Below are 26,407 nucleotides of genomic sequence, written 5' to 3'. Positions count from 1 at the left end.
ACTCACATGCCTCTTGTAACAAGAAAAAAAGTACATGTATTTTCTGAACAGTTTAGGAGATGCATCCCAAGCTGTAAACTCACTGGTGCTTAATTTATGCCAGTGTCACTTACTGTAAGATGTTAGATTAAAATAAAAAATTTCCATTTATTCAAATTACCTTTTCCCTTTTCTGCTCTAGCAAACAAAAACTTCCTCGTTTTCAAGAGCCTAAGAACTGACCCACTCCTGATTTATTTGCTTCAGTCTTTTGTGAAATAGCAGCTGTCTGCTTCCATGTGTCTATAAAACCATCATCCATTTGTCTTTTCTTCGTGTCCATATCTGTCCTGGCTGGTAGAATGCTGTGAGCTGCACCAGCTTGCCTTGGAAAATGCTTTAAGATGACGCTTGGTGGGAATGTTTACATACAATTAGAGGAGCTTACTGATTTTTTGATGCGTGCTCCCTTTGTAGAATACTAAATTCTGACTAGCATCCTGATAGCTAGGTATATATCCTTAAGTGACTGAAATCCCCCTAGATACTCATATCTCTTTCTGTTATAAAGGCTAACCTTCATTTATGCACTCTATTATTTTTTTCTGTCTCTGTGTGTACAGTAACAAATACTTTCAAGCCTATGTACAGATATTTGAGATCCTCAAGTCATGGTTGCTGTTCTATGAATCAATGTAACAACAGGCAGATTGGAGTGTAAAAAAAGTTGTCTTGAGCCTGAAACTGTCCATGCTTAACCCAACAGAACATTAATTCAGAGGCTTTTGCAGTGACTGGACTAGATCTCAGCTATAACTTTTTACTTACTCTAAGTGTCTTAAAATGTATTTTTTATTTTTTCAGTGCTGCTTTAGTTCTAGTATTTGGTTTTATTTTGTGTTCATACGAATGCTTGAGAATAGGCTTCCTCCTCAATTCACATTGTTGTCTTGTTATGAGGAAAAGAACAAAGGAAATCTCAATGTTTTGACTATAGTACTGCAGAATATCATTGTTATCATCTTTACTGCAGTATGGCAACATCTAGATGATCTTTTTTGGTGCGTTGGGCTACCGTGTGTCAGGGACTCTAGAGACTGCTTCAGGGAATGACTTCAGTCCCCAGCATCACCAATACTTCTTAAATGTGAAACAACAGCTTTTCTTTCTTTGGATGTTGCAATGGACAGTGAGTCTGTGTACTTGCTTCAGAAATTTTGGCCATTATAATATTCCAGATTTTGAGGTGAAATCCATGTTAAGGCTTTGTCTATACTTCAATCATTGGGCACAAGTCTATTAAGAAAACTTTTCTGTCTCATAGAGTAGTAGTGCATCCACCTTAAAATTTTTATGTAGCTGTTACAGAAGTTATTGTGATACCAGCACATGTGTTTGCATGCTTTGACTTGCATCTACATATTACACCAGTCTGCCAATCTGCATTAATGGCAACCCACTGGGTGTTTTTGACTATACTATCTAATGACTAAGGAATCAGGAATCAGAAAGATAGATGTATGGTGGCTCAGAGAAGAAAGCTTTCTGAGGTTTTTTTGCAGTGATAGTGCAGATGACTTTGTTTCCATATACACAAGTACAGTGGACAGTGCAGCAGAACTTCTTGAAGAAACCATCTGAATTCCTTATTGATGCTGTGCTCCCATAGGAATATGTGTGCCTAAGGCTTTTGGCTGGCTAGGAGACTGCAGCTGGTTCTAGCAGTAGATGATGTGGTCACAGTACACACTTCTGGCTGACTACAGTATTATTACCTCTTTGGGCACAAAGACATCTGCCCACAGGAGACTCCAGCTGTTACGTGGGCTACCAAAAGCTCATCGCAGCTATCCTGTTTTCTAAATTGATTCACCATAGAGCGCCACAGAAAATGTCTATTTCTGTAATGTTATTTTGGTTTAAAAATACTATTCCCTAGGCAAAACATGGTACTCTTTATAGCAGGCATATAGGAAGCAGAACTGATGGGAAATCTCAAGTTACAGAACAAAACTAAGAAAATTTAAAACTGTTACAAGTTTAACTCTACTCTGCTCAAAAGGGAAAAATATATGAATTTGCCTTTTCTGCAAGCAAGTAATGCAACATGTGTTATATTAGTAGGGTTGGGTTAAATACAAATTTTACAAAACCAGCAAACATCTTTGGACTTTGGAGGAAAAAGCTGAACTTAATTTTTCAATGTTTGTGGATTCACTAGGGACACCCACTGGTGTCTTGAACTTCTGAGATTCCAAAGGATGAAGGGTGCTGTAGAAATTTGAGTCAAGTAGGAAAAGTAAGTTAGGATCAAAAGATGCTTTCTAATTGTAACTTATTCACACAGTTACTTGTAAGAAAATGCTGTTTTCATGATTGTTATTTATCTTTCCTGCAGTAAAGCAGCTAGTAGATACAGGGGAAGGGAAAAGAGCATGTGGGGAGAAGGGACTCTAATGATAACTCTGCCCATTTTGGTGAAACATAAAATAAGCTAATAGGTATCATTAAGAAGAAAGTGTATTTAAAATTTCCAAGTTAACTTTATAGACCTTAGTGGAAGTGGGACCTGCTTACTGAAATTTTTTGTGCAGCTTCCTTCTCGTTAGTATCCTAGGCAATTTTTCAGTAACTGAGGTTTTTTCAGATTGCATTTTATAGTCTTCCTTATGAAACAATAATACATTGTTGCAAGAGTGAAGTGAATTTTTTAGGGGGTAAACCAGCTTTTGTTAAATCTAATTGAAAATGCTAATCTGACCTCCGTATCTGTGCGTTTCTGTACTAAGCATGGATGTTTGTCTCTTCAAATAAAATGTTTATCAAGCTGTAAAAAAACTCACCTTCAAAGACAAGTGTAAGGCAAGTGTAATAGAAAAAGTATAGGAACTTGAATGTGTTATTAAAGAAAATTTTTGCTTTCTGCTTATGTTAGAAGTGAAAGTTAAAGATACTGATCTGAAATAAGGATAAGTTTTACTTAAGCCTTGAATATTTATTGTAATCATTAGTGTAAAAGTCTTAAAAGACTGGGAGAAGTCTTAATAGCTGGAAAGGGTAAAGAAAAAGATGGTGTCCAAACAAGTTTGAGTATTGTTTTTCTCTGAAAATATGTTTAATTTGCTGTTGTTCACAGGTTTTTTCCTTCTGTTTTTGTTTTGGGGATGAGTGTTTCTGGTTAATTTGGCTTTTGTTGGTTTATTTTTTTTTTCTTTTTCCTGGCCAAATGAGAATATGTATAGAAGCAAGAAACAGAAGTAGTTGAATCCTTAGCAAAGTGATGAAAAATGTATTGTCTGAACTGTAGTGCTGAAGAAGTAATGGATTTGTTCTTCAGCTTCTATGTTTTATAGTATTTTTCTGAATTTCTTGCTCAATATATTTTGAACAATAGAGTTTAAATTCCAAAAACAAAATGTTGATGAAATTACAGTGGGGATGTAGACATCTACACTTCTCTAAATCCATTTTTCTGGACTTTTTTGCTGGGTTTTGTTTTGTGAGATACCCTGATTTGCTGATTTGTGGAGTGTGCTGACTTTGGTTTACTGTGAATTTAGTGGAAAGCAAAGGAGAAGGGATTGGAAGACCAGCTTAAAATGCCTATGTATTTACAACATTTAGTAGAATGAGAGAGCTGTTAGGAATTTGTATTTTGTCTTCTTATATTGAATAATTAGACTTCCATTTGAAATTATTTAATAATTTTATTTAATAATAAAATTTAAAGGGCAGTTAAGATTGCCATTTTGATATTCTGTTCTCAGAAGCTTCATTTGAAGGCCAAACAATTATAAATAGGATATTGATGGGCTGTAGTTGCAGATTCTCATCCTGCTACTAGTTTTATAAGCATTCAGATCTTTTTTTTACTGGCAGGGAAAATTTTGCAGACTCAGTCTTAATTACAATAAATACAAGTCATTACTTTGAGCACACTTTTTCCTAAAAAAAATCATTAGAAGTCTGCAAGATTTCAAAGAAAATCTGTTAGATTTTATCTAATATGTCTAAAATAATTCAATTCACTTAACATCGTTGAGTGTTGAGTTACATTGTCAGCTTCTCAATTGTCTTTCTATTTGTTTGACATAAGCATAAATTTTTTCATTTGCAGTTTTGAGAAATGCTATCAAAATGTAGCATTTATGCTGAGTTGAACACATTTTTGCACTGCAAGAGTTAAATTTACATACTGGGGGTTACATTACAAATACAACCGTTTGAGGTACTTAATGGCATGATTCAAATAAAAATTAATCCCAGTTGTGTAATTTACAATGCTAATTCACAGCTAAATTATTTTTTACTTTCATTGTGGCATCTAATTGCAGCACAATGATTTGCTATGGTGTACTGTTTAAAATCAAACTGAAGCTTGTAGTCTCTGTTTCTTGTACTTGAGATAGTTTATATCAGCTATCTATTTTTAAGACTAAGAGTATAACACATTCATTTTGAATAGACTACAAGTGAAAATTCTGGAAAATGCTTTCAAGTACACCTTTTGTTTCATGTGAAAATACCCTGAAAATTGCACAGCTCATGGTTTTATGGTGGATGCTCACAAATAATCATAACTTCATAATAAAGATAAATAAATCAGAGTGCTTACTAGCAGGTGTGTTTTGGGGCAGGAGTGAAAGCAGTTTCTGTATTTGAGGTTTCCACGATTGCTTTACTTCTAGTTGGTTTTAATTAAAATTTTCAAGATTTTACTCTCACTTGACATAGTTGCATAAGTGGGGGGGCGGGGTGGATTTTGGCTGCCTTTGAGTATAAAATTGTGAATTGGTTTTTCTTCCCCTCTATCTGTAATGCGCCTATATATAAACTTGTGTGCACTCCCTCAAAATTATTACAGAAAGGTAAGTAATAACCCCTGTGTCCCCCTGCTAGCATGCTAAACTTTGGTTTAGATTCTGTGGACTCAGTTGCAAGCTAGTGTTTCAAACAAGGGCCAAAGGGCTCATTCTTAGTGTGGGCTGAAGGTAATGGTGCCTGCCTGCATGTGCTGGTTTCTTTGTACTTGTGGGAGTGCTGGTATGATTCTGCCATTCCCTGAGCAGGAAAATCATTATTTTTTCTGCATGTTTGTTCCCCAAAAATGGCTCATAGTGGGGTAAAATAAATTCTAGACCTGGCCAGATTCCAGGAATAAGGGTTAGGACTTCACTTTGCAATAACAATTGACTGATACCTTGTGTCAACTGTAATGGACAGCCATAATAATGAGTTTATTTGGATACAGCACTTAACTAGTGTTCTCTGCATTTTTGTCCTGTTTAGTCTTAATGATTTTTTTAAAGTTTTTTATCTTCTTTATTGCTGTGTTTAAGATTCTGCATGCCACTTTTAACTGTCTAGGTCATTAGCTATGAAGAAGAATCAGAACTAACAATATAGAGTTAACAAAAGTGTGAATCTCAAAATTAGGGCTGTAGCTGTGCTTTTTTCCTTTTTTATTTTTCTTTATATAGCTCTTGTTCATTAAAGAAGATAAACTGAAAACTTTACACTGGTGCTATATTATAGATGCAATTTTGAATGAGAAGAGGACACCAATTAGAGATATTTCATGTGGGTGTAATAACATAGGCAACTGAATTGTATTTAGACAATGTGCACTAGTGTTTTAATTTTTCGGGGTGAAAGAGTGAAAACATTTAATGATCCGTTGTACATGTATGATTTTACAATCTGTTTGACGGTTGGCAGGGTAATTGTGCTTTTCAGTTACCACCTAAATTTATAATTCGATTATCTAGTATTTTCAGGAAATATTAATAGTTGTTAAAATATCTTAGATTAAATTTGACCTAATGTTTATCTTCATTGTCGTTTCTTTAAGGTCCTATTGAATTTGAAGAATGTAACACATCCAGTGCAGTTGAAGGTGAGTTCTTGTAGCATAGTTATTTACCTAAAAATGGTGTGGATAAGGACCTTAAACTGCAGAGTAAAGAGTATTCAGTGTGTGAATCTCTATAACTTCAAAAGTACTCCAGTAGACTAAAAAGTGGTTTTCCTTTTGAGAAACAAACTTCAGTGTAAGTAAGACCAATGATACTCTATAAGCCTGATGAACAAAGCTCAGAGAATTTTAATGTTTTTTATAAATATACTTTGGCTAAGATGCTGTCTTTGCAGAGGTTTGGATTTGGTTCACTGATGACTGTGTTATAACTTAATTTACAAGTGTCAAAACATGGCCCAGGCTTTTTCTATTGTTACCATATTAGTTATACCAAGTCTAATGCAGTGTTGTGGTCTCAAAGCCTTTCTTTGTTGGAGCAGCTTATTTTGCTTAGGGGACTATTTTAAGTGGTTAAGAACTGCTTTATTTGCATAAGCTATGTATTTACTTTTGAGACAGAGGAGTTGACAGTATAGCTATAGCAGCTGACAACTTTTAAGTTGCCAAGATTGCAGCTGAGACTTAAAATCTTTTTTGACTGAAGCAGAGAGATCCATGTTCAGAAACTACTCTCATACTCCATTTGTCATTGTTTTGAGCAGCATAAGGCACAGAAAGAAAATAAAGCCCAGACTAATATTTAAAAATAATTTTGGAGCAAATACTGTCTCTATTGAAATATAAGATATGGCTGAGTTTAGAGTTTAGAGTTACCTGATTTGAGAAGTTTTGAGTTATTTAAACCTGAAAATTTCTAAGAGTGGAGAGAGTCATTATGTGCTGTATAATGTATTTCTGTAAAGGGGAATATAGTGATTTTTTTAATGATGTGCTTGAATTGACAGTTGTTAAATTTTGGAAATCAAATTATTTCCACCATTTTGCTCAAAAGCATGCTGTCAGTAGTATCATACATCAAAACGAAATTGTAGACTGGTTGGATCAGATGCTTGCACTTAGTCATTTTGTTTGGCAATCTACATCAACAAAAACTGGGGAGAGAAGCAGATGTGACAGCAAGTCTGATGGAATATTTAAATGTATTTTAGTACATTAAACAGTTACAAAAGCAAACTTTTTCCTGTACTATAGCTGTATGTATCCGGTGTTAAAAATGGGGAAGAAACAACAGAGGGGAGGAATGGTTCCAGACTCAGGGACAGCCAGCCTTAGAGTTGGCTACAGCACTGGGAAATCATGAAATCAGCATCAGCTGGAGAGCCAAGAGACATTCTCTTTTTTTTACAGGACCAAGATCCTACTTCTTAGGAGAGACAGGGGCTTGCAGCTATATGCAGGACAATAACAATAGGATGTTGAACTGCAGTAGCTGGGAGAGGCAGGGTTCAGTTTCTGATCCAAGTGCATTGGCTATTCAGGACTGACTGGAGCAATAGCTCCTGATGAGTTTCTGTGACCAGAGTCCATTTCCTCCAAACTGGCAGTACATCCATTTCCTATTTAAAAAAGTCACAGGCTGCATACCCAACTTAAAGAGTTAGGTATACAATGCAAAGCAGTTTTATAAGGACTTACGTTATTAATGTGTTGAACCATATTTTAATTTAATTTTTTGATTGGTATATTATTTAACAACAAATTGGAATAATGTTCCCTGAGTTTGGCTCTATACCTATCTCCACTGTTATATTTTTGTATCACTTGTGACAGCATTTAAAATGTATTGACATTGGTAAGCAACCATGTTTTACATTGCTAATACATACTTACCTCTTTGATCTTTAAATGAAAAGAGTTTGTTCCATAGGAATGAAACCACGGAAGAGGAAGCCTTTTGGTTTATCAGGAATAATGAAAAAAGAAAAAGATACTGAATCTGTGTAAGTATATTTGCATCTTGAAGCTTTGTCTTGTATGAAAACTAGTGAAAGTATGGGGATAAATATTAGCTGATTTTTAACAAAAGAATAGGTTTATAACAGAAGTTTAGAGGAATTCTGTGAGTATCAAAACATCACAGCTATTTATGATTTTTATAACTAAGGATTTTAAGGAAGTAACATAAACATATTCAGAGTAGTGTACTCATGTTTCATTGTTTCCTGTGCATATGTAAGTAGTTCTCCCTTGTTCAACATTTGAACATTGTAGATAATGTAATTCTCATGTCTACTCCTAATGAAATAATAGCTTTGTATATAGAAAAAGTACTGGATGCCTATGTTTGCAAAATTGAAGCTTCAGTTTCTCTTTTATTAGAAAAACTGTTTGTGTATCGAAGGTCAGAAAAATATTTGAATATTTTTTTCAGTACATCATGTACACACTCATTTCTGAAAGTCCATCTTTCTAACTCATGACTGATGTCCCAGCTATACCATTTGCCTTCTCCATTGCATGTGCTCTATCTCCCAGGAGTTAAAACTCCCCAGAAAGTGAGTTTGAATAAAAGGATTGGTTGCAGTCTACATAGTAGTTATGGTCACTATATTCCAGTGTATTTTTTTTCATACTATCTAGATGTGTTTTCTCAATAGAAGTATTTGATTTAACAGAAAATAACTTACAGTTTGACAAACTTAGCCATATAGAAATATTCTGAGAGGCGACATCTACGTACATACTTTAAAATCACTTCAAAAAAATATTTTACCAGCCTTAGCTTTTAATATAATGCTGAAAAATTAATGACCTAAGAACTGCAGGTGCTAATTATTTGCACATACAAAGTACCTTATAGCTATTTTTCTTCTGGTGTTTCATTTTAATAGTGATATACTTCTAAACCATGCTTTTTCTTCTCTCTGTCATGATGCCTTTAGAGCTATAAGGTGGTGTTTTTTTAAGTCATTCCTCTGTATTTCTGTTCTTTCTGTGATTTAGTCTTTCCTGCACCCTCTCTTCTGTACTTTATTAAGCTGGAGTAAATGGTGAGAGAGGTGTTGTATATAGTGTGATTTTGGTCAACAGTAATCTGAGAGTACTATTTTTTTACAAATAATTATTTTTTTCTGATGAAGGTTTAGTTTAAAATAATTAAGTTAAAATGTTATCAATATTTGATGATATTTGTGTTTTAAACAATTTTGGTGCCCTTTTAAAAAGTAATCCATTCTCTCTGGAAAGTTATTTCCAGATACTACACTTTTTTTTTGTGTGATGCAAAACTGTTGCAGAATCAAATAGCAAGAAAAAAGTATGTTCAGTCATTTGCCTTTTGTGTCTTGAATTTATTTAATTGCAGAGTAGTGATTTTGATAGTATTGAGTACTGTTGTATGATTGAATTCTGTAGCTGTCAGCTTTTCTTGTCCAACAAAATAATTATTTTGCCACCACATGAGTTATTACTCAAGCTAATCTCATGTCATGTATGTTATAAGCCTCCTTGCAAACCACGCATCTTCTTCCATCTATTCTTTGGTAGATGATGAAATGTAATCTGGCCCCAGCAAAGGTCTGGAACCTCCAAATTAACTCTTCCCAGGTGTATGACTCAATGTATCCTTACTCAGAGATCATGTATTTGTTTCACCTGTAACAGAAAAATTTTCTTAGGCACTGAGGGCTGAAAACTGGCTTCTATACTGTGTGAAACGCTTTCTACCTTTGTATGCTTATCCATTGTAGTATCTGAATACTTTTCTAAAAGCTGCTTTTTTCCCAAAGACATTTTATTTAACATTGAAAGATACTAGTTTCTGTTTCTAGAAAAAATTTTAGTTTTCATGGCACAATGATGTCATCAGAAAATATAAATCAGCTCAGCTATTCTGAAATGGGAAAAGAATTTGCCTTGCTTTCAACAAGTTGGACTGAAATTTGATTTATTTTATTTGTTTCTATATTTACACACAATACAAAAGTGAATAGATTCTGAGATCGGAAAGAAGCAAGCATGACGGCATGACACTGACCTCATATGTAACACATGCCATAGGCTTTTACAGAGATTCTTGCATTAATTCATAACTTCTAAATTAACAAGAACATCACAAATAAATAACAAAGGATTCATTATGTATTTAAGTAAAATATTCTGATAGTTATTTATGATCTCTTAAAAAAATCTTATTGCTAGTCTAAATTTTGTCTGATTTAATCTTCAGCTGATGATCCTGTTATAGGCTATACATGATAAAACTCTGTATCATCAGAAACTTTTTTGCACATAGAGGTTAAGTCCTTTCTTAATTTCTTATTAAATTAGGCTGTAAGCTTTTTTAGTTTGTGTAGGGCAGGCTTTCCACATCTAGAAAAACTCTGATGGTTTATAGGCTTTTCAGTTTATCAATACAGTTTTTAAAGTGTTGACACCTAAGCTGGATGTTGTGTCTAGTAACAGTGTTACACAGGGAAATACCATACACAGGGTATTCTATTACATAATGTTATACAGGTTAGTCAAGGATTTTACTACTTTTTCTGCCCACTGCTTTGCATGATTTGGTTGTTTTAGTTTTCATCTACAATCCTTAAATTTCCTTACAGAATCCCCATTTGCTGAAATGTTACCTTACACTAGAAGCACGACCTATTTCTTTAGTCTTAAAAGAAAGATCATATATCTAGTGATGTAAAAGCACATCTGTCTAAAACCCAATGTCATCATTTTTCAATTCACCAGCACTTGCAAACTATTGAGTTTTCCTTTGTATCTTGAGAACAGATCCTAGAAGGTACTGTTAGGGCTCCTCTGAATGATACTAGATCTGACATTACTTTTTGACAACTATTAGCTAGCTCACTAATTTTTAAGATCTTCATTATGGGCTGAACTACTTTCATTGTAGTTTGCTTCACAGCTTTCACATTTCTTAACTTTTATGGACTTCAATCTGTCTTGTTTGAGTACGCTTTTTAAAACCTCATGTCAGAAAATCTGATTGTTGTATCTTCTGAGAGAAGCCTAATGCTTTGTCTTTTCAAGCTGTAAAATAGCTTTTAAAATAGCTCTTTCTATTGCTATGAATTCAGTTTAGCCAGCAGAGGGAGATAAAATGTAAGTCAATTAGAAACTTGGCCACATATGTTTTCTTTTGTGTGAGGCCTTTCGAGATGGCATCCTTCATCTCACTGTCAATTCCTTAACAGGCTGTACTAAATTTCATATTAATGTTTCCACATTAGCAGGTTTTTGTACCTGTTTTTATAGACACTATAGTTTTTACATTTGACCCATTTAGCCTTCTAAAGAAGATGATTTAGATTGCAATAAATTTGATTTTTTCCCCTCTTTTTTCTATAAGTGCATGTTTAGGATGTTCAGTTTGATTATATAAAAACACTGTTGTTCAGTTACACTGGCACTTACAGTTTTATTTGTCAGGATGCAAATTAGAGAGGACTTGTACTCTACTCAAGTATTCCCACATTCTGTAAATGTAACTGCTTCTGCTTTTTGCAGACATCAGAGAGAATCAGTGTCATTCATTTTTTTTAAATACTACTGCTTAAATCAAAGTTATAGTGGAAAAATATAACACTTGTGAAAAATGTGCTTGCAATCACTGCCTTTCTGCTGACAACTATTTGGGTTTTTTAAGTGCTTATTAGGAGGGTATTCTTGATTTTGCAACATCTGCTGGTGCTTGACTGCAACTGTGCTTAGCAAACACGAACTAAGAATGAAATTCTAAAAGAGAGAAGCTCTGAATTCCTCTAAGAATAGCCTTAATTTCTGTGGGAACTGGTTATTGTCCAAAGTGTTTTGCAATTGCATGTGGACTATTTTATTAGGAATGGTGACTTCTACTTACTGTGCACATCAACAACAGAGACCTGTCTCTTAAAGTATATTCATCCAGAATACAGCATGTTACTCCTGGCTTCCCTTGATATTTTTTTTTTATATCTTCACTATGATGTGAGTTTGCTTTTTCAGCATTCTTTTGAGCTTTTCTTCTGTGGTGTTTTGAACATAAACTTTCCACTTTTATTTAAATCTCATTCAGCTGAATGTTGATTATTTATAATGAAAATTTAACAGAGTCTAAGAGGCAAAAGGATCAAATGCAGTGTTTCAAATTAATTGAAAATATTAAGGGAAGTACCAGAACTGGATGAATAAAATAATTTGTACATTTTATGATTGTATATTTTCTTTTTTTTAATAGGGAGTGTCCAGATGCAGACTCAGTTGTAAGTAATCTTATTTCCAAATTAAATGCATGTGCTAATATTTTCAAGCACTACAACCTGATGAAACAATTTATAGACAGTCCCTGCTATGTGTTACTTATCTGATAGAGGATGTAGTATTTTGATAACATAGTTGAAGTGTTAATTTTTCTCAATACATAATCTTTAGTAGTATATACAAATATGTGTCAGCATACATTTATATTTCCTAACAATTTTAGGTTTTAAACATGGTGTTTTTACTGCAAGTATTTACTACTTTATTTTTCAAGTTAATAGTTTAAATTGCTTAGCTAGTAGATTCTAAGTAAGAAAAAGGTTCAGTTTGTTGTGGACCCAACTTTGCATCATTATGTTTCCCTGCTTACTACTGTTTCCTCTGAGAAATCCTTCTAAAATCAGTGGGGTTCTGCTTTATCACTGGCAATAGAGTGTAGGAATATACTTCTAAAAATAGGTCTTTAAATGCAGTATCTCTAGATGCACTTTATTAATGGCCTGGTTTTCATTGCTGTCAGTTTGATCTGTGATACATCTTACAATTTTATTTATTAAATTCAAGTAAGTGACAGTTGCAAATTAAATTGGTATGTCAACGCTTTTTTAGTTCCTTAATTGAGCCTTTTTCTTTAAACATGTATGTTGTCTTGAATTATATGTAACAGAGATTGCAGCTCCCTATAGCTATAGTAAGGAATAATTTAAATTAACAATAATTTAAGTGATTTTCTGTAGACTGGTTTTTCAGTTCATTTATTTAGATGCCAATTATATTAAAGAATTTAAGTTTCCAAGTTCACCTGTCTTGTGGATTTTCTTCTTTGCATTTAATATTTGGGAGTTTTAGTATCTAATATTAAAATTTCTTTTGAGAAACTTGCTTTAAAAAATCTTGTAGAACCATTCTTCTAAATAAGGAAAAAGAAATTTTGCTACAGAATAGAACTATATGTGTAAAAACAGCCTTGTAAGCATCATTGAGACAGTTATTTTATCCTGTGCAAGGTCGTCTTGATTTAGAGCAAATTTCTTGGGTACATTTAAAGTAATTTTAGAATTATCCCTACAATTATCAGGCTTTTCATGGAAATAATATCTTTTGACAGTTCAGGTTGAGTCACTGGAGTGAACCACAGCTGGGTTTGACTTGTAGTGTTTATTTTCTTCTTTGCTTATTCCGGTCTCTATGTGTTTTAAAAAATAATTAGTTGAAAAAATTCAGCTGTAAATGTGTATGACATTCTTTCTGGCTCCATAAGGCACACCACATGATCATCTGAGTTAACTGTTCTGTCTAAGTGTAATTTATATTTGGTTAAAAAAATAACTTTCACAGTGTCTAACAACAAAATTGATACTTCATTGCATTCTCTTTTTTTTTTTTATGCCCAATATTTTATGACTGCATTTGGAATTTAAAATCTGGCCTATCATTTCTTCTTGTTTTTTACAAGCAACAATATTATCCTTAATGGTAGAATGCTTTAATAGCAGAAGACATTAATGTAATTCTTGTGAAAAATGATGCAGCATACCATAGATGAGATTCATTTCACCCCTTACAAACAAGCACCCCAGAGTGCTTTTACATTTTAAGATTGGTGTCCTCTTCTGGAAGGTCCCTTTTCAAATGTTTTTCATTTTTCTTGTTTTTTACTTTAAGATTTCCTTTCTGTTTAATTTTTCAAACTTGATCCAAATAGTTATAGCCATCTATATTGTTATCTCTACGAGGATTTGCTTTGTATGGATCTTTGCAATAAATAACACATTTCAAGAAATTGAATTTGGAAAAGTATTGAAAAAAATAATGAAAGCAATTATCATTTGTGTTTGATTGCTAGAAAATACTGAGGACCAGTCCTCAGAAAATTCAACTTACTTAAGGTGTCCCAATTAAGATTTTGGTCAGCTTTGGTTACTCACAGAAAAATCTCTGTCTGGCTTTTATATTATTAATATCTTTTTTTAAAAGGTGACTTTTGTTTATTTGTCAAGAATTTTAATTGTGTGAAAGGAATTTAAGAGATAACCACTCTACAGTTATTTATAACTATAAGCACTGAGGTAAATAGATTGAAACTTTAGAAGTTAAGGATCCTGTAGGAACTCACTTCAGTACTTTATCAACCACTTCTGTGTGACATGTGGATCTTTGAACATACAGTTTGTAGTCAATACCATTAGGGCCTTCTCACTAGTCCAAAATGTATAATGCAGTGTGTTCAACTTGTATTCCCTGTTTCCAGAAATCAAAACAGTGACATGGTCCTAAAAATGTCTTTTGTACCAAAATGGAAGTTCTCAAATTTATCTGTGGCAAGCTATCTACTTATGCTCATCCTTCTTGTAGCTGCCAGATTATATATATTGGAAAACATGATGCATTTGAATTGTTAATTCCTATCAATAACTTTTTGTAACTATAAGAGGTTTTTATGCGCTCATGAGTAGGACGGCAGCTGTGAACTGAGAACTGGTATTTGTTAAAATGGTTCACCACTTCAATAAGCAGTCTCTGTTTAAATACAGATGACAGTATGTCATGAGATTTAAAACTCCTGTGTTATATATCAATCTACACATGTAACTTCCATTAAGCTAAGCCTTGATAATTAAGAAAAGTAAAAAGTTAACTGTGTGTACACTAGAGATAGCAACTGAAGTCTGGCTCTATGTGCGTTTATTACTTAGCAAGTTTGTTTAAAGGCAGAACTAATTGTCTTGTTTCCCATCAGTTTTACCATGTCTCTAGGGATGGTCTGTAGGAATATATGAGCTCTAGTAGAAACTTTTCTTTCGGGGAAGCATATACAATGTTCCACTTGTGTCCAGTAAGATCTGAATTTGGATTGCAACTCTTCCCTTGGTTGGGATACTTGCAGATAAACTTCTTCTACTTGACCGCCTATTTTCATGAAGACTGTAGTAACGTAATTATCTTTGAGTCCTCTGTTCTGTCTGTCAAATCCATTTGAAATTGTCCAGTAAGTTCAAAAGTAATTAAGAAAGGAGCCACAGATGCACAGAACATAACGCTGCAACTTTTTTCATAGGAAACTGGAATGCAAACAAATATATTGAGGCATCCAAAATTTTTCATTAACCTCTTTACATATGAGTGTACTGCAATTACAATTGTGTAGAATTATACACCATTTTTGTTATTTTTATTGCTGGGGACTGATTGAATTTGGAACCTTCAAACTAATTAGTAGAACACAAGTATAACCTTATATTTACTGAAATTCAAATGTTTTTCTTTCTTGCATTTTGTAATGTTTAGTTCTGGCATATTTTGAATAGCTGCCATTGATAGAGGGTATGAGGCTTTGTAGTCACAACACAACACATGGGCATTTCAAACACCTGTTTTTCTTTCTGTATCTCTGCAATGGCTACTTTCTTCCATGTCTTTTGGACTAATAGGCACCCTAAGGAGAGGAGTCTGATAATATGTAATACCTCTGTCTTAACCTAAGGATATACCTGAGTCAAATTTACATCTCAAATATGTCAAAAGTGGAGAGGCTCTTTTTTCTCATGTTCCAGGCTATGAGCTTCAGTTGCTTACTTTGAGTTTGCTTCAGTCCTCATCTGGATTACAGGAAGTCAGTCCAGTTCAGTAAAATGGTAGAAAGTTCATCTGGCAGAAAAAGAAACAGTGAGCTGTTCAGCTGTGCTGTCTCTTGAAGCATACACTGAGGAAAACTTGATAAGCAACTCTCATAACCACTGTAGATATTCCAGGAGAAGAGAAAACAGACAAAAATCAAGCTGAAGTGCAGTGAAGGTTCTTTGCTTCTTGACCGATGATCAACCTGTTAAGCAGTGCTAACATTGCTGAGGAAGGGCCAAATGAAGTAGCTAGACTGCAGTATGCTCCACATGTTCCTCTCTTGGCCTTCGTATGTAGCCCAGACAAACTAATGACATGGTAAGGGTGTGGCTTCTTCCATTGTTTTTGGATGACAGATGGGAGAGAGCAAGGAAACTGAGACAAAGTATTCACCAAAACTCAAAAAATAAGTTTTGGCAATAGAATGCCTAGTCCTCATGCTTTTTGTATAGGCAGTTTTACTTTGTTATTTATTATGTTCTTATGTTTTATTTCTTTAAAAAATTATTCACCCCAGAAAGTTCATAAAACACACTAATGCAAAGACAGAATTATAAGCCCTAAATTTTTAACGTATATTTAAAACTATATAATACCTTAATTAGTAATGTGTTGTATTACATCTGCAAACACAGAGAAAACTGTGGGGTTTATAGCTATATGTTTCATTGCTTAACAGAACCTCTAAGGATGTGAAACCTTCCAAGGAAGTCCTTTCCAGTTACTTCCACAGAGTTCAATTCACACCTATATTGAGCTTTTTTTTTTTTTTTTTTTTAACTGCAAAGACTACAAATAAAGTGTTTGGGTAGGGGACTAGACAAGACCTTCATCCCCATTGTATTAATAACTACTTCTTACAGAAACTCAAAGTTTGCAAAGATGATCTTCCTTGTGTTGAAGCTCCAAAATTACACATGTACAATAAGGTTGTGGTTTTCTCCTCTGACCAACATGGTAGGCAAATCAGGTCTTGTCTGTATGGTGTGCCTGATACTTAAAAGACACGCTGTTATCCGCAACATAACACACAGTTCTGTAGGATTATGGAGAAGAAAGTATGAATTAGACAAGTATATGTAAATGCCTTCATTAACATCAGATTCATGAATATGTATCTCTCTCAAAATGCTGTGTGGTCTACCACTGTTACAAAATGTAGCCTAGTAAATAAAGTTCTGATGTTTCAGAAAGCAGAACCATTCACCTGTTCAGCCATTCAAAATATTGAAAACAATATTTTGAAATTACTAGTTAACTTGTAAGTAAGATTTTGAGGTACCACTTTGCTTGATTTGTCTTTGTCAATACAAAGGTACACTGAGTATCTCTTCCACCCTTTTCTTCTGCTGGTTTACACAAAAATGTAAATTCAGTATCTCATTAATGAAAGTAAAAGGTATAAGAATGATCATAAAATGGTACAAGATTAATCTGAATCATTGATGAAGCAGGAAATACAAAGTGGGTGTTTTAAATTACATATATTTAAATTTCAGAAATAGGAAAAAAAAAGTATAAATTAAGTTTTCTGCAGTGTTAGAAAAAAATGGTCATGTAGGCCTGCTGAAAAAGAAGCAAGGAATTTTTCAGTTCCTGTGTTCAGAACTTAAGCAGTAAAGCATCATCTCTGTTTTGTACATATTAACTTTGACTTTTTGTCTGAAGTTATGAATACAGGCTACATGGTAGAGTGCCATTGCTGAGGAATAGATTCAAATATCTTTGCAAGATCAGAAATAATTAACATGAAAATATTAAGAAATATATTTAAGAGCTTTTAAGATTTAGTAGCTGTTATTTGGTAAATTAAAAATAATGGAATGAAAATAACTTCTGCATACTAAGTTCTTTCACAATTTTAAATCAGAATAGTCAGATTTGCTAGTAATGTTGTGCATGCTGTGTGTGCCCAGTAATAATATCCTTTACATATTTGGCACAGCTGGAAGAAAAACTAAATGTTGTATATTTAAAGATTTTTGTTGGTTTTCAATTCATTTTAACCATAAATGATCCTGATCTATTGAAAATTGCCTAGTATAACAACTAAAATAATTTCAGAATTCGGAAGTTGTGGTATTGTAGGAAAATGTACCTACCCTGTAGCTATATGTTTTTGTTCTGTTTACTTTGATGTCAAGTTTCATTAGTGTTTGTTGGTATATAAACAAGGTCAGCCTGAGGTCAAGCGTAGCTAAGAACCCTGATTTGAGCAAGTAGAGCCAAGGTACTGGACCGTGTGATCCTACTCTTACTACTGTTTTTTGTTCAGTTCCTTTCCTCCTTTTTTTTTTTTTTTTTTTTTAAATCAAATAGTGGTGAAGTCCAGATCTTACAAGTATTTCAAGGAATTGTATCTATATGTTCCATATTTTAAGGTTTGAGCTTAAAAGTTATTTTTTGGCCTTAGTTTGACACGCTGTTTAATTGGGTACAGTATTACATCTCCTATACAGGATTGTATTTCTAACTCTTTTTAGCAGAAAGGTTGATCTATGTTTAAATTCATTCCATTTAATTCAGAAGTGCTAGCTTTAGAGAGCTGTACGGAGGAGAATCTTTCGTAGTAAAATATCAGACATCCCAGTTGTGGTATCTGTGACAGGAATAGAGGGACAACTACATATGTTTATGCTTATCTTCCTCTATAATTCAAAAGCTATTCAAAGTGAATATATTTTTAAATTTGGCTTCAAATTTTAGGTGAAGTCAAGTGGTTCCTTGCTAGTCCACTTGAAGTCTCCAGTGTAAGTCATTTTGTTATATCTCATGACTTGTAACAGAAAAATATATTTTGGCCATACTGTATATATCTCTATTAGTCAAACTGCCTCCCAGTACCTACTGTCTGGTAGTGTATTGATTAGTACACTAGAAAAAAATCACTTTTTTGTATGAATCTTGTCATTTTTGTAAGAAATTTATAACTGGTGAAATCACTACATTTTGAAGGCACTTGGATTGTGGTTTTTTGTAGTAAACTTACTGAGGCATTTGAGCAGTTCGTATAGACTAACTGCATACAAAGTCATGAGTAGGCTTTTATGTTCTGAATGGGGAAAGTATCTGTGTATCCAAGCTTACCCCTTTTATATATAATATAAAGGAGTGTGGGTGTTTGCACATTTTTAAAATTTAGATTATTATTTTAGAGACTTATTTCTCTCTGCCCCAAAGCTTTTTTATGAAACTAAGTGCTTAGCTAAGCATTCTAAATGATTTTAACATAATTCTCTTCAATTTATGTTTAATTTACTGCAAGAACTGAAAAACAGAACTAGTCTGAAGTTCCCAGATGCTTATTACTTTGAAGAGCCAGGATGGTGCTGGAGATATGTAAAGGAAAACTTTGGAACCTGGTTTGGAGCACTTGTATTTAAGTTTGATCCATGACTTTTAATTAATGTGGATATTTGCTAAAGCAACAGTGCACACGTGCTGCCTTTTTAAGGGAGGAGAGCAAGTTTCAGCCTGTGTAACCTGGAATACTTTTACTCACATATGAAAGTATTGATTAGTACTTAGGAAACGTTTTGCTCCTGCACCATCAGAGCCTCCAGTGACTTAGCTGAGAGAATAAGTGTATAAAATATTTGGGGCCAAGAGAATTGTAGGCTTATTTAACACTCAGTAATAAAGCTAAAATGCTTCTGTTGGTTTCTGACCTTTTTGATAGATTACCAGTAAAAGCAGATGCATTCAAACTTGCCAGTTCTCATAGGGAATTTGGAGGTTGTTTTGTTGTATTCTGTTCCTGAGGTATCTCGTCACGCTACTTCTGAACTACAGATCATAACTTGAGATAACTAATAATTAATGATGAATAACAATGACTTTCATGAGCTGTCATAATCAAATTTTAATTTGTCAATGATATAAAATTAAATCTGATGTAAGAACAACATGGGTTTTTTGTTATTTTTCAATATCATAATTTTTGTTGTTGTTTTTAGAACATTCCTGATGTAGATGATGAAGGATACAGCATTAAACCAGAAGCAACACAGGATATCCTTTTCACTGTTATTGTGCCAAGTTATTTAATGTTACTACAATTTGAAGAGAGGAAGTAGTGATTAAAGTGTTAATTAAAGGGAGATGAATGTCTTTCATGCTTATGTTGCAAACTTGTATTCTTATGTTCATAGCTTTTGCAAAATGTACAAAATTTTGTCTATCTTAGATTTTGTGTGTGTGCAAAGGTTAAAGATTAGATCAGATGTCTTTGGAACTTTAAGAGGATGGTTTGCGTCTGACAGAAAAAAAAACAAAACAAAACAAAACAAAAAGCCTGAACAAAAGCTTCCAGGTGACCATGCAGATCTTTATCCTTGAAAAGCTCTCAGAAAGTTTCTAAAGTTTGTAAACTTTTTTAAGCATACAGAGTGGTTATCTGTTCTATACCTGCACCCTCCCACTTTTTTTATAACACCATTAAAGAGATTGGGAGGTCCAGCAGTCTAGAAATAGAATTTCTGTTACTTAGTGAAGTCATTAGACCACATGCTGTTTCTAATTGGTGCTTCTAGCTTTTATTGTTTTTAATAATAGCTTTGATATGCAGCATAGATTTTCGTTATGAGTCATTTTTTATGGAGGCTTGTGATTTTTCTCTGCTCTTCCTTTGAAGGAAAAAATTCTTGTCCTGTTTTTCCCCCAATCAGAAGCAGAGGGAAGCTCTACTACTAGGAATAATGCTGTAGATCTAAGCGAGCCTAATATGTTAGCAAGATAGCTAATTTTTGGAAATGTATTCACTGAATTTTTTGGGTACTGCAGATAAAAGGTAAGTTTACATTTTGCAATTACCTTAAATTGTGAAAACTTTTAAGCAGTTAACAGCACCTTGAAGTGGGCCAGTCCATCATCATAGCTTCTCTGTTTTCACCAGCCTTGCGGAATATGCCTCTGTTGACCCCAGTGAAGATTCCTGTACCGATAAAAGCAGTTTGTGTTATCTCCTATTTATAAAATGGATATAAAAGTGAAATACTTTTATTCAGTTCTGAGAGGGGCATTATTTCATGCTTTGCATGTAGTTATTCATCTGGGCATCCTTTTCTGCATTATCCTTTATGTTGTGAAACAATAGAAAAGGCCATACATTCAGTGAAAAGCTCAATGATTTGCAATCCCTGTCAGCCAGGTACTTCAGCTTCTGAAAATCTTGACCAGATTCAGGAACTTAGCAGTTCCCTTCCTCTTTTCCTCTGCTAGCCTCCAAGAGTGTATATTTATTCTGTTGATGGGAACTCTTAAGATGATTTGTTGGAGGACATTATTTTACCATAATGGCAGTCAGTTTTAATAAGTCCAGTCTTAAATGTTGGAAAAGCACTTTACAAGAGTTGTCTGATTAGTAGGAGATGAATCTTGAAACTTTCAAGACACGACATCTTTTCATGAAATGAAAAACAACTTGTCTTTGAAACTTTCTTTTCTAGATATGATTCATTTTGGGGGACAGATAGGCTGTAAGATGAAGACATTTGACTTTTTCCTCACCACAACTCAGGGATTTTCAGTTGCAATGGATGTGGAATGTCTTTAAGGTTCAGGTTTTAATCTTTGTCAGGGCATAGTTTGAAGAGATTTGATTCAAATGCCTGGCATATTTCCAAGTGAAAATAACAGAAGTGAGGTATAGAAAATGTATGCTTCCCCTAGGTGTTTAAGAAGATAAAAATTTTCAAATTATTTCTTGTCAAAACAATTTCATCTTTTAAGACTTAGCATAGGCCTTTCAGAAGTTTTATTCAGTGCAGCTCCTGTGCATATAAAGATCTAAGGCTAAATTAATCTGTATTTTGAGGACTGAGTTGTCGTTGTGATTCCTTTTTTGCCAAGGACCACAGTGCTTTAAGCAGCTGACGTTGTTCAGTTTACTGTGCAGCCTTCTGTGTAACTGGCATCCTTTCTTGCAAAATTTTCAGTGCCACTCTGCAAATGGTGACTGCTGCTGCTTCTTGCTGTACTGTTAATGCTTGATACAGGTACAGTGGTCATTCCACTGCTAATTAAAAAGGCTAGGGCTTTCCTTCACTTGGTTTAAAATGATTTCTACATTTTTCGTACATGTGTTAAAATCCCTAGTTGAGTCTTACAAATCATAAATTTAACATGCAGAACTGTTGCTACTGTAGAATCTTTAATTTATCCTGATGCCTTCAAATATGCAGTTGTTTAGTTATATGACATTGAGCCTTTCAGAACAGAATACCATTACAAAGATTAATGGAATATGAAAAATAATTTAAACTCCGAGTTGTGAATTTTGGACAGTGGATATATTTGAAGTGTCTGTATAAATGCACAAAGAGGTTAGGCAGCATTTTTTGTCTGTAGTATTCACTTAATATGAGCATTTTGTAGAGCACATTTATGAAATGGATTAAGCAGATTAATTTTGAAGTATTTCCACCTTAACAGAGAAAAACATACCAAAGAGAACCATTTCTATTCATCCAGTGATTCTGACTCTGAAGATGATGAACCCAGGAGGTTCCATGTAGAAATAAAACCTGTCCAGCCAAATAATAGCTCTCAATATACCATGCCTTCCTTGGATGAATTAAAAGTATCTATAGGGAACATCACTCTTTCTCCAGCAATATCTGTAAGTTATTTTGTTCCTTGTAATTTTAAAGCATAGAAAAGTGATAAAGAATCTGTAGTGTAAACATGTATTTTTATTGTTCAGGATTTATTCTGTGTTCAAGTTCAGTGATTCTTTTTTTCTTGTGCATTAGTGTATTGCAGTGTACCAGTGTACTTTTCTTTTGAGTCTTGGAAGTGCTCAGCCCTTGTCTTTCTGCTCTTGCCACCACAAGACATTTGAATACATTGTGGAGATAGCTGAGCATGGCTTTTAACATAGTTTACTAATTAGTATTCAGTAATAAAGAAAGATTTAAAACAGATCATATAATGTAGATACATGTAATATTTACAGTGCAGCTTTACTGATATATTCTGCCAATCCACAGAATGATCCTTTATGCCATGAGATGATATTACAAATAAACAGTATTAACATATGCTAGTACAACATTCAGATCAGAATAAGAACGGCTCTGATTTTAAGGAAAATATTGTGCATAACATATTAAAATAATAATTACGATTCTTCTCTTTTTTTTTTCCCCCCACATTTTGAAAGCAGAGACACAGTCCTGTAAGTACAGAATGGCTTTTCTTTCACACTTAGATTAAAACCAAGTAAGTGCAGTATGTGAGAGGAGTTACTAGGAAAATCTCAGGAATGTTTCTTTTCATATATACCATGTGATATATAAGCTGTTTAATTTTACTGCCCCAGCCTGTAAAGGGATTTAGTAATACTGCTCCCTTTGTCAGCTCTACAGTGTTTTTTCCTGCCTTTTCTTACTGGTATGGTGGGTGTGGTTGCTCTGTCCTGGATCACGTTCTGGTCTTCTAAAAGCTCAGAATGTTTTGCTTGGCATTGAAAGCAAAGCATCTCATAGAAAGTTGAATGGAAATAAGAAGCTTGGGGCTATTTAAGCATTTTATTTGACAGTTAGTAAAAGAATATATTCTTAATTTTTTTTTTCCGGTTTCAGGCACAGATGACTCGAAATTCATCCAGTAAGTGTGAATCTTTAACTTTTAGTCTATTTATGTTACCTTATTAACATAGCATGAAAATAGATTTTTTTTTTCAGTTGTTGAAGAAATAAACTTCGTAAGTATCTGTATTTTAAATAGAAGAAAATATTTCTCTTGTCATTTCTAGATACCCCTTCTTTTTCCATATACTCAGCTGTTCCCTATTCTGGGGGGGAAGTGATGAGGAACACATCCAAGAGCCAAGGGGGGGACCCCATGGAAGAGTCTCCTGTGCAAATTCTTAAAACCTTTCCACCTGCTCAAGTTTAGTATGACCCACAAACCAGCAAAGCACACTCTGTTTTATAGGCAAACACATAAAACATGGCCATGGAGATAGAGGACAGAGCATTAGCCTCTATCCTGTAGGGTTTTTTTTCAGTAGGAAACCAAGCCAGATTTGCTGAAGAATAATATTGATGTAAACAGTATAATTTAAGGAAGAAATTTCAAGTGAACAGCACTTCCTCCCAAAATGCATTGCTCGGTGTAATCCTCTCCTATTAGAAGGTATTTCAGGAGTATCTGAATTTATGTTATCAGAAGTAATGCATTTTCTCTTTTCCATTTTAATAATTCATAACTAGTTTTGAACTGCAACCATTAATATTTACTATCTTTTTATAATGAAGCTGAAATTTTTATTTTAGAGTGTCAGCTTTGGTGATAATACTGTCTTTTGCTTAGGTGAAGAATTAACAAAATCAAAGCTTTCTGCTCCAACTAATGAGTAAGTTCAAATTTAAAATTCTATCAAATGCATTTTTGCAGGAATTTTGTCTTATTTTGATCTAATACTCGGAAACTCATTGAAAGTATCAGCTGACTGCTATTTTAAGTTGGGCATCTATTGCATCATATGTAACAAGGAGATTTCTGTTCATTTGTTTTCCCCTTCTAATGCATTTGCTTCATTGTGATTTGTCTCAATTCATATTTATAATTAAATAATTCCAAAATATTGTTTTTCATTAAAATATCAGGTTTCAAATAAGACAGGTTTAGCTTCTATCCTGTAGTGTTCCATGGTAAAGTATTTAAAATTACAAGCCCCAAATCTGGACAGATCTGTATACCTTGCTAATATACGTATATACTGAAATAAATAGCTTTGAAGATGTATGTCTCCTCGAAAATGACAGTCATTTAACTGACGTTATGAAGTATATCCACACACAAACTTGCACCAAGTTGTCAGTTCAGATAGTCTCCTTATGTGTAAACCAGTTCCTTGACCTGCAATTTGTAAGTACTTTTATATTTAGATGCAAAGACTAAACAATAAAGAAGAATTTATCAATTTTATTTATCACTTTATTATCAAACTACTACTGAAGTTGTAGATTGATTTTTATGAGTATATACGTCTTTCATTTATATTCAATTATAACTCTTAATATAGAAAGGGGAACAGTGACCTCCTGGCATGGGATCCGCTCTTCAGCAGTTCTCTTGAATCTTCCTCTTCAGCTTCCTTGGCATCCTCATCCTCCTCAGGTAAAATATTTGGTAGTAGAAAATTTTTCTCTACATAGTTCAGAATGTTCTGTAATTGCTTTTTTAGTTATTGCAAGGGAACGTGCTTTGGCTATTGAAATGAAAGAATTTTGTAAAACAGCATACTACCTTGTAAGTAATACACAGATGAGGGTGCAGTATATCAGGCTTCCAAGCTAGGGAGCAAGGGGGAAGAGGAAACACTAGAAACCTTCAGAAAATTCTATCTTGCTTCTGCCTTTTTTTAGCACCTTCTCTCACTTTCCAAAAAAATTACCACCATCTAGAATATAATCCTATTTTTTCAGCTGGTAGGGCTGGGAGATGAAATGGAGGTTGTCACAGCACCGTGAGACAAGCTGAGCTTCCACTTTGAATAGGGGTGGGTTTCTTCTTTCCAGGAAAGTCTGTTGAGCTATGTAGTACAAAACACCATGGAGCTTTGCTGTAAGGAAGTTGTTTCCTGTAGGAAACCATGACTATGTTAGGAGATATGCAGGCATAATCGAAGGGGAGCTGGATAAAAATGGCAGGACTGAGACTAGAATGAAGAGAGCGTTCTCCGAGTGCAGGACTAGTGGGAGGAAAAGGGTGGACTGAGGAATATGGGATGTGGAGGGAGAGGGCAGATGTTGTGTGGGAATTTTGGGGTGCAGGAGTCTAGAGGCTATTAGTGTGGGCAGGACACTGGCAGGCTTTGCAGAAACCTGGTCTTTGGAAAAAAAAAAAAAAGAAAAAAAGCACAAAAACAGTCGATATTGATTGTTACATTCAAAAAGCAGCAAAGGAGAGGGAGGCAGGACAGAATAGCATATGAGTGGGTATGTGTGTTGAAGAGGCTGAGAGCAGATGTTGAGAAACTAGTTCAGAAAAAGGAAGAAGAGACCAAAACAAAAACAAATATTATGGCTATGTTAGACCTGCTTACTAAAAGTATTAATTTAAATATTTTATTATTTATGTGGATTATCTCAGGGGATTTAAAGCACAATCTGCTATTTACTAACAGTAGCAGATATGCTGTTTCCATAGTTCTTCTCAGTCTACCTACTGTATATCTATTTTCCAACCCCTACTGTCTTAATGTAGAGACTCTTCTCGTCCCACATGCCTGAGAAAGGAAGTGTTCACTGTTTCTGTTATCTAGGTATTCATAGTCAAAAAATTATAATAGACATCACTTCTTCATTCACAGTCACAGCTTTCTAGTTGTTTTCCTCTGTGCTTGATCTTACAGATTGAAGAATAGTAAAGAAGAGTGCATACATCAATAGGGAAATTCCATGCAACTAGTGTTAATTCTTCTTGGCCTTAGTAATGTCCTTTTAACAACAACCAATATTGTTATGTAACCCTTTGGGTTTTAAGTGGAACTTACTCTTTCACTATAAATTTGTTTTCCTTTGATGTTACAGTTTTTAACAAATCTAGCTTACAGAAATCGTTAGATTGTCTCTTCCTCACTAAGGTAACCAGTCAAGATTATTGGCTAGTGGATCCAAATTTGTAACTCTTTAGAATTATATATTACTGGAATATGCTGAAAAGAAGTGGTGCTTTCTCAGAATAATCTGTTTTACTAACTTTGGTCTGGTGTTGGGAGTCTGTAGAGGAAAGCAGAGGATGCTTAATTTGTTGTGCTGGTGGTTTTTACTGTATTGGGTT

The 26,407-nt window shown here is 34.1% G+C and overlaps 1 protein-coding gene across 14 annotated transcripts in view; it reads left to right on the top strand.

The window, feature by feature from the left end:
- Positions 1–26,407, top strand: part of FCHO2 (FCH and mu domain containing endocytic adaptor 2) — a 99,022-nt gene that overhangs the window by 48,012 nt on the left and 24,603 nt on the right. For 8 of the 14 annotated variants that reach the window (XR_012627229.1, XR_012627227.1, XM_074857103.1 and 5 more), the window contains 9 exons: positions 5,831–5,875; positions 7,665–7,737; positions 11,973–11,997; positions 19,573–19,630; positions 22,060–22,235; positions 22,779–22,793; positions 23,200–23,224; positions 23,933–23,975; positions 24,648–24,742. Coding sequence is in view for 12 of the 14 variants with exons in the window: in XM_074857103.1 (XP_074713204.1) it covers positions 5,831–5,875; positions 7,665–7,737; positions 11,973–11,997; positions 19,573–19,630; positions 22,060–22,235; positions 22,779–22,793; positions 23,200–23,224; positions 23,933–23,975; positions 24,648–24,742 (555 nt within the window). In the remaining 2 variants the exon portion in view is untranslated. The other 6 variants (XM_074857105.1, XM_074857101.1, XM_074857102.1 and 3 more) reach the window with 5 other exon arrangements.

This window comes from Strix uralensis, chromosome Z, assembly GCF_047716275.1.
Source record: "Strix uralensis isolate ZFMK-TIS-50842 chromosome Z, bStrUra1, whole genome shotgun sequence".
Lineage (NCBI taxonomy): Eukaryota > Metazoa > Chordata > Aves > Strigiformes > Strigidae > Strix > Strix uralensis.
Note: the sequence above shows the minus strand (reverse complement) of the source record. Positions and strands in the feature narration are given on the sequence as shown.